The sequence below is a fragment of the Capsicum annuum genome, chromosome 2 (assembly GCF_002878395.1).
Source record: "Capsicum annuum cultivar UCD-10X-F1 chromosome 2, UCD10Xv1.1, whole genome shotgun sequence".
Lineage (NCBI taxonomy): Eukaryota > Viridiplantae > Streptophyta > Magnoliopsida > Solanales > Solanaceae > Capsicum > Capsicum annuum.
In genome coordinates this window covers 123558196-123573142 of record NC_061112.1, presented here as the reverse complement: position 1 = coordinate 123573142, position 14947 = coordinate 123558196, and the positions used below count along the sequence as shown (strand labels likewise).

At 35.0% G+C, this 14947-nt stretch overlaps 1 protein-coding gene across 1 annotated transcript; it reads left to right on the top strand.

The window, feature by feature from the left end:
• The first annotated feature begins 380 nt into the window (after positions 1 to 380).
• Positions 381 to 8948, top strand: LOC107859198 (protein STICHEL-like 3). Its single transcript, XM_016704116.2, has 6 exons — positions 381 to 3430; positions 4379 to 4598; positions 4971 to 5537; positions 5836 to 6415; positions 7455 to 7518; positions 8688 to 8948. The coding sequence occupies exons 1-6, from the start codon at positions 1367 to 1369 to the stop codon at positions 8778 to 8780; spliced, it is 3588 nt and encodes a 1195-aa protein (XP_016559602.1). The 5' UTR covers positions 381 to 1366; the 3' UTR covers positions 8781 to 8948.
• Positions 8949 to 14947: the final 5999 nt, after the last annotated feature.

Sequence of the window (14947 nt, the reverse complement as noted above, 5' to 3'; positions counted from 1 at the left end):
TTATTAACCAAAATCATGACAAAAGACCCAAAAAAGAAAGATACCGAAAATGAGAAGATTTTAATTCAAAATTCCCCATCATTATTTGATGCTAAAACCAAAAATTAAACTCTTTTCCTTTTTATTCTTGCAAAAAAGTGTCACCAAATTCCTCAACAAAATTTCCAAGATTCGTCCCTTTTTTCTAGTCTATAGATTGTAGACATAAGACATTTATGTAGTCTTGTTTCTCTCTCTAGCCCTCCCTTATTTTTTTATTTTTTTTAATTTTAATTTCTTGTTGATATCAGATACTCATATTAAAACTTGATAATTTAAATTTACTTAAAAAATATCACTATTCAAAAACCCTTTTTATATTATTAAGAAAGGAGGAGTATTTATCAATTCACCGCAATTCTCTGTAGCGCTCTTTTTTATTCTTACATTTTCACGAACACCCACGAATCTTTCTCTCTCTCTCTACTGGTTAAAAAAAAAAAAAAAAAGGGACTAGCCATTTCTGCTCTGTTCAGCTCGTAACTGGTTGTCTCAATTTCTGCAAAAACAAACACATAATATGTTAAACACACAGTAAAACAGTGCTTAATGCACGTGCTTTTCTGTGTGTGTATTTGTGTTTTGAGGTGAGGGGCAATTTCTATCGTTTTCTTGAAGGAACCCCTCGTGAAGTTCATGTGAAAGTATGGTGGACTAAAAAGAGATCTGAGAGAAAGCAAAGCCAAGTACTAAAAATACAGAGACTTTTTTATGATAGTAACGGGTCACTTGCTGCTTAGTTAGTTTCCCTCTTGATTCAGGTGAGTGTAGTGTTGTTCCTTCCAACTTTGCTTTCTCTTTTCCACCATTTTTGTCAGAAGATATGGTGACCCTTTACTGCTAATTAAAAACTTAGGAAGTATTGATTGGTTGGTTAATTCAGGTAATTTTTGAAAGAAGAAAAGTGGGGTGGTTTGAGTTTGAGTTAAATGTGCTGGTGGTGTGGGTAGTTTCTTGTTTTCAGCTGTAAAGGTGAAGTCTTTATGCTCTAATTGAGATGGGTTTTTGTTATTGCTTTGTTTTCTTTGTTGGGTAGTAAGCAAGAATGGCAGCTGGCTATGGGTTTGTGGGGGGTTTTGGATTTTAATGGCTAATGATTTGGTTTAGTTGGAAGCTGTATAGTGATTTTTGGGCTTATTTGATGGTTTTGGAAGGTAAATTTCGTTTGATTTGGTAGTTAATATTGGGATAATACTGGTGAATTGTTGGTAGTCTTGTTAACTTGGAGTTTTCCATAATTGAGAAGATTTGGGACAGATTTGGAGCTAATGATGCATTTGTTGATGTGTAACCATAGTTCAAGAATATTTCCGTTTATGTGCTGATCATGACCAGGGCTGTCCGAGACAGGATTCTTAAGGATGCAAATGGGAACATTAGTGATCACTTACGAAATCACATACATTTGACAAATTGTATTCATTTGAAGAACCATATGCATAAGCATAGCCCCATATTGGCAGATAGGTCTCTTATGAGGGACCTTGTCGTCCTTCAGAGGTCAAGGTCCTTAAGAGATCCTTCAGCAAGCCCACCCTCATGGCAATCTCCTTCGGTTGTAGATGCCCTTCTTAAAAGAAGTGAAAGGGATGGTAATGTGAGCAATGGTAGGCGGTCTGTAGGCATAGATCGACCTAAGGATGGTAGAGGTTTATCTGGAAACTCTCCTCCTTTAGCTGGACGATCATCGTCTAGAGTGGCTTCTGCAGATATTAACAAGCATAATACTGAGAGGCTGGCAGGGGCTCCAACTGACCGAAGTAGCAAGAGTGGAGTTACAGAACGGAGGAGAGTCAGGAGAGAGGAATCAAGCCGTAGGAATGTGGGAACTGACTTCATTGCTGAGAAAGATGAGTGTCCGGATGTTGGAAATGATCTGGTCCGTAATCCTATTTCTGGTAACTCTGATCAAAGGGATAGAATTAGCAGTGAAATAGAGAGGCAGAAGCATGATGATCGAATAAGGACCCTCTCTGAGGAATTACATGATGTTCCAATGGACAGTGATGAGGTAGCTTCTTCTCACATTCATGCTCGTGGAAGGCATACTCAAAATGAGAAAACTGCAGAGCAAATGGAGGCGACAAATCGTGGCAACGGCAGAGGGAAACAGCGCAAGTTTCGAGGGGCAAGAAGAACTCGGACTTCTGTTCCTTCAAGAGATGCTCTTGCCCACAATGAAATGTCTGTGGCCTCAAATTCATTAGGTCAAGCTTCAGCACGCCAAAAATATCCAGCAGAAGATGGCTACGACGAGTATGTCAACCAGAATGTAACAAGAGATCCAAGGAATGGATGTGGAATTCCTTGGAACTGGTCAAGGATTCATCATAGGGGAAAATCATTTCTTGACATGGCAGGTAAGAGTTTATCTTGTGGGTTGTCTGACCCAAGGTCAAAAAGAAGTGCTGGTGGTCCAAGAGGGAGGGATGCTGCTGATATGCCAATAATGCCTGAATACTCGAGTTCATCTAGTAAATCTGAGGCAGAGGCATTGCCCTTACTAGTTGATGCTTCAAATTCCCAGGGCAGTTCAGACCATCCTGCTTGGGTTCATGATTATTCGGGGGAGTTGGGTATCTATGCTGACAATTTACTAAAGCAAGAACTTGACTCGGATCTTGCTTCAGAAGCTAGATCAGGTGAGCAACACAAATTTCGTAGGCGTGGAAATAGTAGGCACCAGAGTCTAACACAAAGGTATATGCCAAGAAATTTCCGGGATCTGGTAGGACAAAATTTAGTTGCGCAAGCTCTTTCAAATGCTGCTGTTAAGAGAAAAGTTGGCTTGCTTTATGTTTTCTATGGGCCACATGGAACAGGAAAGACCTCATGTGCTCGCATATTTGCAAGGGCATTAAATTGCCAATCCATTGAGCATCCCAAGCCTTGTGGTTTTTGTGATTCCTGCATTGCACATGATATGGGAAGGAGTCGAAATATAAGGGAAATAGGTCCTGTCAGTAATTTTGATTTTGAGAATATGATGGATCTTCTTGATAATATGATTGTTTCCAAACTGCCATCCCAGTATAGAGTTTTTATTTTTGATGATTGTGACACACTGTCTCCTGATTGTTGGAGTGGTATTCTAAAGGTCATCGATAGAGCCCCTAGGCGAGTCATTTTCATCCTTGTATCCTCAAGTCTTGACGTCTTGCCTCATATAATAATATCTAGGTGCCAGAAATTCTTTTTTCCCAAGTTAAAGGATGCAGATATCATCTATACTTTGCAATGGATTGCAACCAAGGAAGATCTTGAAATCGATAAGGATGCACTCAAGCTTATTGCATCAAGATCAGATGGATCACTGAGAGATGCTGAAATGACTCTTGAGCAATTGAGTTTACTTGGTCAGAGAGTCTCTGTTGCTCTTGTGCAGGAGCTGGTGCGTTTTTGGCATTTTCTCTTATCAAAACTCTAGCAAGTTCTTATTGCTTTGTCGACCCAGATCTCATACTTTGTTGCTAAAGCATTTATTATTGTTAGTTATTTTATGATCTCGCTTGAAATTTATTTGATTTGCAAATAGTCATTTGAAATGTCACAATCAAGGTTAAATTTTTTTTGTGCGTGTATTATGTTTTCTTTTGTTCTTCCTTTACTCTATGGGGAGTTAACCAAACATGCTTTGATTTCTTTTTTCAAGTGGATGTTGACCTTCACAGCATTAGAAGGAGATTTTAGTTTTTCATTTTTTAATCTTAAACTATGCTTTCAGTAAGAGGGTGGCATACAATTAACTTCTGTTGATCTCATTATTGTTAAGAAAAAAAAAGCGTTAGCCAAATGATGTAGGTGGTTTCTTGCATGCACACTTCTTTGATTCTTTCAGTTTGTGGTGGTTATGTGTATAGACTAATAAAGTAATACCTTACACTTCACAAGAAGCTTAGGCTTTGGTAAGAGAATATCATGCTTTAATTAGAGTCTTTAGCTTATGCTTATATCAGTTTACAATGCTACCGAAGAAGTACTAGGCATCTCGGACGTGAATTTTACAGGCTGTCCAACTATATGATAGAAGCCTTTACTTTAAGCTTCCTATAAAGCCTAAATTGCCTCTGATGGACTGGTTATTGCTGTTTGGATCATGATATTGAGCTACTTAGAAATGACTTTTCGTATATATTGCTCTTTGGTGAAGAAGTGGAATCTCCTTTTTTATAATGAGTTCTTCTTGCTTTTATGGATACTTCTATGGAAATTCACACTAATCAACGAAGAGGCTAGCTTTGCTTCATCATCTTTGATACATAGCCTAATTGCTAAATTTTGAAATTATATATGTAAATAAAGCTTTCTAATACCTTTATGTGACATGATGGTATTACAGGTTGGACTTATATCTGATGAGAAATTAGTGGACCTACTTGACTTGGCATTATCTGCAGACACTGTCAATACAGTGAAACATTTGAGGGAGATCATGGAATCTGGTGTCGAACCCTTAGCTTTAATGTCGCAACTTGCTACAGTCATAACAGATATACTTGCTGGGAGTTATGACTTCACCAAAGAAAGGCCTCGGAGGAAGTTCTTTCGACGCCAAGCAAGTAAGTGCTCCATAATTTGGTTGTTCCGTGATAAATAAGTTATTCATTGGTCTCCTTGGTGATCCATATGATATTGGATAAACTACTGGTAATAGCTAACAACTGCCAGAGCATTTCACTTTATTAGTCTTCCAATTAAAAGTTAATCAACTTTTCTTGTGAAACAATTTGCAAAGAGAATGTTATCACATCCTCCAATTTAACTAATTGCCTACTCATTCTCTTCAGTATTCTCATAGGAACTTCATAAACTAATTGCCTCCTCATTCTCTTCAGTATTCTCACAGGAACTTCATAACTTTATATGCCATTTTAATCATATTATTCTCCAAGTTCAACTTGATCTTACTTTCCTTTATTCTTTGGTTACAGTATCAAAACAGGATATGGAAAAACTGCGTCAAGCTCTGAAAACACTATCTGAAGCTGAAAAGCAGCTGAGAATGTCAAATGACAGACTTACTTGGCTTACTGCTGCATTGCTGCAACTCGCTCCAGATCAGCAGTATATGTTACCCAATTCCTCAGCAGACACTAGTTTTATTCAAAGTCCATTAGGATTGAATAATGCAGGGGGAACAGAAAGACCAAGGAAAAGCAATGTTGAGCATGCTGACATGCTACACAAAGACAGAGGGTTCCCGTCTAAAGGTAGGATAGAAAACTTTCAACCTGGCTGTTCTAGTGATATTTACTCGGACTCCAGGATGAAAGGAGTTTGCATTGGTGGAAAAGGGCATAATGGAGCTGGAGTATTTACTCAAAAAGCTTGTAGCGTCTCTAGTGATAAAAATAGAACAAGCAGTGGCCAGGTTACAGGTAAGTTGCACCGGGATATTGAAGAAATATGGTTAGAAGTGCTTGAAAATATCGAAATAAATGGCTTAAAAGAGTTTATGTATCGAGAAGGGAAGCTTACGTCAGTCAGCTTTGGAGCAGGTACTAGTCGTTTAGTCTTATACTAGCATCCTTAGCTATGTTTATGGTCATGACTAGTGAGTTGCTCTTAATTTTTTTCAGTTGCTATGTCATATGGTCATGAATATTGACTAGTGAATTTTGCGTAATTATATTCATTTTTAGGCATTTCAACTGCATGTTCAGCAGGTCAGAACTGGAAGAGTTTTGTCTGCCAGTACTGCACTTTAATTTAAAATTTACCAATTAAATTTATCTTAAAAAGAGATCTTTATTACCGGCCTGCCCTTGTTCATCTAATTTGTTAATTTCATTGCAGCTCCAACGGTGCAGTTACTGTTCAGCTCGCATCTAACAAAATCCAAGGTAGAGAAATTCCGGGGTCATATTTTACATGCATTTGAGTCTGTTCTTGGGTCCCCAGTGACAATAGAAATCAGATGTGAATCCGGGAAAGACATCAGGACTGGACCAATTGTGTTTGCTCCTCATGGGGTGAGAATGGCAGGTCCGGATGAAATCAGCAGGGCACAAGTAAATGATAGAGAAAGTTCAGCTTTTGCAAAGCTTGACTCAAGAGGAATAGGTGATAGCGAGATAGTTGAAGAGGAAGCGTCTCCAAGAGAATTGAAACACAATGATCAGATCGACAGCAATGCACTATTTGATAGGCGGAATTTAGAAAGTGATGTTCCGGGAGGGACAATGTCAATTGCCAAAAATTCATCCTCCATTTCTGAACGAAAAAAATTAGGAGACAGAAGCCAGAGTTTGAGTCTAGTTAAGAGCAAGGTATCTCTTGCTCATGTAATTCAGCAGGCAGAAGGATGTACGCAGCCAGGTAGCTGGTCAAAACGCAAGGCTGTTTCTATCGCTGAAAAGCTTGAACAAGAGAATTTGTATGTACCTCTTTTCCCATCCTTCTGTGTTATCATATTGTGATTGTATATATATCTCAGATGTGTAACCATTTTTACATTCATATGTTTGAAGAGACAAAACAAAATCCCATTTAAATGCATAAAACAGGCCAATGTATTTAAGTTGTATTTTGATTTATATAGTAGTACAGATGGAGAAAAGATTAGAGAATGCCCTACCAATACTTGGTTGAGGAGATATAGGATACATGTTTGTATCATATGAAATGTGGAACAGAAGCAGCTCCTTCATCCTTCACATGCTAGAGAAACACGCTCCTTCCAACCTAGCGTTGTCCTGTCATCAGTTATCAACTAGAAGACCCCATAGTAAATGTTACAAGCTATCTATACCTTTGAGTATAACATCAGAATATATGGCACCACCTTTTTTTTATGTTAACCATATCAGTAGTTGAATTAAAGTAGAAAGTCATTCCTCTATGCCTATTGTCGAAGCACATTGTTAACTTGGCATCAATTTTGTCCCCCACCCCTTTTATTGTACGAGTTACTTAGGCTGAGAATATTGCACATGACATGTTTCTGTATGATCCCATCTCTCTATACGTGTGTATGTTTATTATATAGTACATCTTCCAATACCTTTTCGTACTTCTGTTTTTCTCTTCTTTTTTTTTGTAATTTTCTTTTATGTGAAGTATTATTAAATGTATGCTAGTTCCTTGATAACGCCACATGAAGCTGAAAGTCGACCTTCCTACTCAGAATTTCATCTTTTCGTGTTAATCCCCTGAACAACATTTGTCTGAATCTGTCTTGGAGCATTTTTTTCTACTGGAAACCTCATAAATGCATCCGATGACGATTACATGTAGCCCATTGGAATATTACCTTTTATTAAAAAAATCTTTTTTTTTTTTTTGGGGGGGGGGGGGGGGGGGGGGGGGGGATAGTACTCTTATATTGCATAGTGCTTATGCTAGGTGCAACTGTTCTGAAGTGTTCCTCAAATTTGACTATTCTCATGCACTAATTTGATATTTCTTCTCTGCAGGAGATTAGAAGCAAGATCAAGGAGCTTGCTTTGTTGGAAGGCTACAAGAGTCACCCGCCGAAAGGTAAACAGATTCAAAAGTCTATTTTCTTTGTTAATGCATTTAAGAGCCCTTTAAATGCTTTTTACACATCTTAGACTTTTCTAGTTGTATTCTAACACAGTTTGCTTGCATTCTGCCGTTAATTTAAACTTGGCATACTGCACAATAAGAGTTGCAAGTGTAAGCAAGTATGAAGATGTTTCACTCTTAAGGTCAAATGAAGACGCTTTCTCACCAGCTACCTTGTCTTACATTTAGCTGTTAGGGACCACGAGCAAAAATCTTATGCACCCAGAAGAAAAAGAGATCAAGAAAGGTTAGCAAAGGGAGTATGGTGGGATGTATTGTAGGCACACATTAGAGGCCTGCCACTATCGATCCATTCTTCTTTATGATTGTGATGTCCGAGCTACCTTGTGCACCTTGACTATTCCACCGAGTGTGTTATCCACAGGTATCGAGTAACTCTTCCACCAAGACTTAGGTAGATGGAAAGATATCACCTAGTGGTTTTTTCCTCTGTTGAGATTTGAGCCTGTGACTTTATGGTTCTCCTCCCACTAAATTGACCACTAGGCCACATCCTTCGGTGCAAAACTGCAAATCCAGTTCCAAAGCTAGAAATGGCGAATTTCTCGCCTGATCTGTTGCTTCCATAGTATTCCGTCCTGTTGCAAGTTGTGCAACTTTCAGTAAAAATGCTTTCGTCCCCCTGAAGAAGAAACCAAGGTAGGGCAATTGGACATGATTCATAGTTTCGGCTACTGCTTAGGCAGTGCATGAGATGCTTAAACTATAACATGCAGTCGATACAGCCAATATTTTTGTAAAAGGTGTCACAACTTCAAATATAAAAGATCTTTAAAGAACATCAGGCTATAGCTGTAAATAGCAATCTTCTGGTGACTGGCGACCTATTACTTTATGCCACACTCAGTTTAGATTGCTGTCACTGATGCATGATGCTGAATGAGAGACTTTCCCCTCGACTTATTTATCGATGGGAAGATGCTCTTAGCTTCTTATTTCTCTTGTTTCGAGATTTGGAAAAAGCTAGAGGCTTTGTAGGAATAAAAGCACCAGCTTTTGCTGCTTATAGTACATTCAAGAAAAACTGATTCATCACCAAATTTAGTAATCCTATTGATTTATTTGAAACTATCAGTTAACAGAATTTGTTTATCGTGCAGCTTTCTCGATTGAAAACAAGAAGTATGAGGCCGAAGAGCTTACTGAGGTTTGTTTCTTGCGGGAAATGTCTCTCTGGTAGGTCTCCAAGGTAGCAGTGAATGTATCAGAAGGCTTAGGGGGCAGATTTCCAGTTTTAGTTCTACTATTTGTTCAAGTCAATCTTTGTTTAGAGGCTCAATTTCATTTTCCCAATAATAAAGTAGAAGATGAGAAATGAAAGATGCAACATTATTAATACAGTGTATTTTAATTTTTTTTTAGTTTATAGTAATTTTCTAAAGTAGTTCTCATGTGCTAGACTATTTTACATTTTTTTTTTAATTATTGGGAACAAGTTCTCTTTTATCAGATGGGGATTCTTGGTTAAAACTTTTGTTTCAATGGTTAATTATAGATGTAGTTTTGAAAGAATATTCTTGAAACATGTTGGGGGAACTAAGACCAAAAGATTATGCATTCAATAGATTTTGAAATACTAGTTACCTCTCTCTTATTTTGATTCTCATACTACAACACCGATTTTACAGGGCGTAAGTTTTTTCGCATCCTAATATCTCATAAACATACTCCACGCTTTTAAAGAATTTATGCTCCACTATACATAAGTTCAATTGCTAAAGACAAAAAATAACGATCAACAACGGGTCATTTAAAAACATAATTATTAGATCGTTTGAAGGATAAAAGTGCATTTTTTTTTCAAATTTAATAACTCTCAAACCATGTAACACGTTTGTTCATGTCTGTCAACAAGATAGAAATTTTCACGTACATAACTTTCTATGCATTTGATATGTAAAGTTAAATTTAGTCAAAACGATCATTTATGGGTAAGTCTCTACTTGTCTTAAAATATTTATTATATTCTAAGTTAATTAATTTAAATAGGAGTATCACATTTCAATCCCCTCATATATTATATATGTAGCATATTTTTGGATTTATATTTGGATGTGTTCATTGGAATGCGAAATATAGTAGTCCATTTCATATTAAATTTGATAGAAACCAAAAACTTGGAGTAACTAATAAAATTGTTGTCATGTGATCAGGAGGTCACAGGGTTCGAGCCTTGGAGTAACTGATAAATTTGTTGTCAATGTGACCAGGAGGTCACAAAGTTCAAGCCTTGGAAACAACCTCCGGCAGAAATGCAAGGTAAAACTGCGTACAGTACACCCTTATGGTGGGGCCCTTCTCCGGACTTTGCACATAGCGGGAGCTTTAGTGCACCGAACTGTCCTTTTTTTTTTTTTTTAATATATAATCATATGTTCGAACCAGTGTGCACGTATCTCAACTAATTTCACGTGAAAAGAAATCATCTACTTATATTTTTTTTTTTTTTTTATCTCTACTGAAAATTAAACCTGAAATCTCATAGTGCTTAATCACCTCATTAACCAATAACCAATAGGACACACAATCTTGAATGCATATTCAACTATGATTTAGAAGGGTGATGGGGCATTTTTTGAATTTAACCTCCCCACCCCCACCCTCCCCTCCATCCACCCAACCACCAAACTAGAAGACAATATTTATGGGTGTTCAGTGTTATATGGAAGACAGCTGATATTGGAAAATGAATGGTGGTTCAGCCCATCAAATGGATTTCAGGAATATATCAAAGAGGCTCACATGGGATGCTTCTCCCAGTCAACAAAATTTTTTGGCATAAATATTATTCTACGTATGGTCAAGTAAATAATCCTTTTATTTTCTAAAATAAAACTCTACCTCTTTTGAGATAGTGGTATGGACTGCGTACACTCTACCCTCCTCAGGCTTCACTATGTGAGAATATACTGGATTTGTTGTTGTATTTTCTAAAAAAAACAGTATTTTCTATATATTTTTAGCGAAAAGTTGAGCATTGATTTGAAACGTCTATATTTATCAAGACTCATAAAAACTTACAATATTAAGTAAAAAGCTTTACTTGTAGTGCTTGCTAATTAGTAATCATAATGATAAGTAGAAGTTCGAAGAGTAAAGGTGTCGAGTTCACTCAAGAATTATCAATAGGGTACTTATGTTTGAGAATGTTCACAAACACTAAACATGGTTTTGAATTTAAACAAAGAGAGGACAAAAAGGGAAAAAAATGATTCTAACATAGCATAGCAGCCCAAGAAAGTACAAAAAATAATCATATCTTCAATTTTAACTGGTGTATAATTTATGTATAGCCAATATGTATACAATATACACTAAGAGTGTGTTTGGTACGAAGAAGAACATTTTTTTTGAAAAAATAAGTAATTTTTGAACGGTTACTTAGAATGTCACTAATTCTACTTCTAGTATGAAAGTCATTTTCATCATTTTAAGATATTTGTTCTCCTAAAAAAAGTGTTCTCCAGAATATTTTGACCAATCAAACATGATAAAACTAGAAAAATATCCTCAACACCAAACACATCTAGATTATACACATATTGTATACTTATTATACACCGAATATACATCAACCACGTACAAAAAGTTAACGTTAGGTGAGTGATATTTTTAGCCCCTAAGGTGAGTGATATTTTTAGCCCCTAACTTAAAATGTTCCATGTTAGGCCTGAGACTTTCATTTTCTGTTTTTCGTTTGCTCTTCTTGTTTGTTTTTTTCCCCATAAAAAAGATTGGGTTATAAGCTGTATAAACAAATGGCAAAGAAGGAAAGATTCAATTTTAAGCATATCTCAATATTTTGCAAGTAACAAACAAAACGTCATTTGAACATATTTTTTAAAATTATCTTCTTATATATATATATATATAGTTAAATGTCTTTCTCACATTTGCACGCATGAAAAATCCAAACTAGAGGTACAACACATTTGATGACTCTTTTGGTTTTACTCTTATGTACATATTTTGAGTCAACCGGTTAGGTAAAAAAAAAGTTAATAGCAAAATGAGGGAAATTACAATTAACATGGATTATTATGGATGGTTACGAACAAAGACTAACAACCAAATAAGGACACGTAATTTAATCTATTAGGTGTTTAAATTAATAATTAATTAATATATATTCTCCAGTAAACACTAAACACTTTTTTATTATTACTTAGACAATTAAATTTGACCCTTTCTTAATCATGGCCGACCTCCCACCCACCGATTTTGACTGCAATAATATTTGGTAAACAGGATTCAAATTTGAAGTAATAAAATTATTTAATCGTCATATACAAATTAAGTGACAACTTTATTGAATCTTGTTTTGTTTTATTAGTTGTAAGAAATTGTCTTTGATTATTTGATCCTTGTAGATTTAATTTGAGATAATGAAAGTTAATAAATTGTGTGATTCAAAGTTACAACACTTATTTGTAATCCCACTGTTCGTTTTTACTCGTCTCATTAAACTTACACTTCCATTAAAAAAATATGACATGGCTAGTATTCCCATCAAATTATGTTTATTATTGATTGTGTTTTGAAATTAATTTGAAGAAAAAATAACTAATGTTAGGGGTAAAATAAAAATATTTTTCTCTTCCTGTTTTATGGAATTCTTTGGAAACATCGCAGTCGTTATCCTTTAGGTGTGTATTGGATAATCTAACTTCTATGCAATAGCTTGTAAATCACACATGAAATGTAAATTACATTAAACAAGCCTGGTGCGATGAACTCGACTAAAAAGATGCTTGCAGGGAAATTGATTCATGAACTTCATTATGAAAATATCACCTGCTACGTTAACTCAATAGTAATTTCTTATAATAGCAAAATCATTCACGTGAATGTAATATTCCTTGTACACGAGCAAGAAATCAAAGGGTTTGTCTTTTGAACTTGTTAATTTATTTTATGCTTATTCAATAATCAATCTACTTCCTCAAAGTCCATGGTCCGACTTTGAATTTAATCTAACTTATCTAATTAATAAGAATACTAAATCAACGCCACAAATTCTTTTACATATTAATTTGTCTTAAAGGGTCTACATTAATTTTAAATTACTCTACTCGAAGCTTTCAATTCTTCCAAAACTTGAAGCTACATCTAAAAAGTGCAATCAGTAAAATTCGCGTTTGGAAAAATTAAAGAATGAATCAGATCATGACATGTGGCTATATGTTGATATCGAAAAAGACTCTGGATCATTCTCGTTTTGACTCAGAAAAATCCTGAGAGTTGTAACCCTAGTGAGACTTGGATCGATGCAAACAAGGCTGTCCCGTAGCCAGGTAGTCTGAGAAGGACTCGATCATATTGACCTTCGAGCAGATCAACAATCAACCTCGAGCCTAGCATCAACCTATCCCCCAACCAGCCTTGAGTTGGCCAACATGAGAATTTAGGCACATTCCACTTGATAGAATTTTCAGTGCTAGACTAGTCATGTGCAGTTTTTTCACATTGACACGATGGATCGACTATTTGACCTATAAAAGAGTCCTCTCAAAAAAATAAAAAGGCAAAGGCATCGAAAAATTCCAAAACTATCCTTAGAATTTCCTTGGGAGAAGGCGATTTAATTTCAACCTTCTCTCCACTTATATTTTAATATTCCTTTGTGTAATAGGTACCCTTGTTTTCAGTAACGATAGCTTCAAATGATTTAATTTAAAGGAAATGAGCTCGATTGATTTTAATATATTTGTGTTTCTTCTCTTTTCACAAATTTTACTATTAACAATAATGACAATATGTGGAAAACTTTTCAAATGATGGATTAATCTGTTATGTGACGTTGCATGCTTGTGCATTGACTTCATAGAAAATCTTTTTAAGAAAACAATTTTGAACTGATTTATAATTAATCGAATAGTAATCGATATTTAATTGGGTGAAAATTACAAGCTCACACGTAGAAAACGGTAGATATCAAAGAATACGGTGTTAATATTAAAAAAATTAAAGATTTGGTGCATTATCATGAATAGTTAAATTCAAGATTAAAATTTGAAGGTTCAACTTCCATTCTTGTGGGCATAGTGCACAAATAGTCGATCCCTATTTAAAGAGCAGTCGAAATTTATAGGGTTTTTAAAATTCTAACCGTCTCAAAATCAGCTTCACACATATGAGTCTAAAGTCTTTAAATGAGTATGAGACCTTCGGATTTGAAATTGAGGTTTGTCGAAAGTAACTTTAGAATTGAGAATAAAGATTGAATTCTAACTTGAGATCTAAAGTAGAGCTTTGGTGGAATTTAAGTACTCAGAATATTTGAATTTGAAATTTAATTTTAGAACTTTAGAGGTTCGGATATAAAGTTAGGCTTTTACAGAGAACTTCGGTCCTGAGGATCTGAAGCAGGAGGAGGAACAAGTCATCTACTTTTCAAAAAGAAAGTTGAATGCTTTTTTTAAAAGAAGTGTTACAAGCGATATTTGGTATTATGTCTATGATACTTGTTATTGAATTCATTACATTTTAATTTATTTTTTAGTGATTTTTCACAAATATATCTCTATAAATATTAAAATTAATATTAACTCTATGCATGCTACATCATTCATTGCTACTAATTTTAATAGTTTACAAAATAAAATGAGAATGGAAATTTCAATATACCAAACTTAGGCAATTTTTAAAAGAATAAACACAATAAGAGAGAAAGAAAGACTTACAAAAAAAAAAGTAAACAAAATCACAAAATGTACGTGATAATTGAATCCTCCACCTCAATTATAGAGTGCAATCAATACATACATACATATATATATATATATATACATACATACATATATATATATATATATATATACATACATACATATATATATATACATACATATGTATATATATATATATACATATACATATGTATATATATATATATATGTATATATATATACATAGGACTCTTTGAATATCGATTGCAGACGTACATAAATTATTTTGAAGACATATATTATTGTTACGCTCCTGTATATGGTCTAAGAAATGTAGCCTAATAAGTGCATTTCGCCGTATTTAAAAGCTTGAGATGTAATTAGAAAAGAATTCAAAATTGATTAATTATTTATCGTCTTTCAGATCATGATCATTGACTGTAACACCCCGTATTCAAGTACGTGTATTAGCGTATTCAAGTACGTGTATTGGTCTTATTTATATGGAATTAATTTTTTTTATTTTATTCATACCGAAATTTTCCCGTCGATGGTTCCATGCGAAGGTTATTGAATAAGCTTTCCAACGATATAAAGATTTTAAAAAACGGATAGGTTTCGGATATAATCGAGCACGTTCGAAACTATAAAACAGTGGCCGGGATATTTGGGAATAGTAAATGTGCAGGAAA

Bases quoted from the DNA above. Each gene is read 5' to 3' on its own strand.
- LOC107859198 (XM_016704116.2), top strand. From the start codon at position 1,367: ATGACCAGGGCTGTCCGAGACAGGATTCTTAAGGATGCAAATGGGAAC. The intron at 5,538-5,835 runs GTACTAGTCGTT...ATTTCATTGCAG, and splicing joins GTCAGTCAGCTTTGGAGCAG to CTCCAACGGTGCAGTTACTG. The intron at 6,416-7,454 runs GTATGTACCTCT...TCTTCTCTGCAG, and splicing joins AAGCTTGAACAAGAGAATTT to GAGATTAGAAGCAAGATCAA.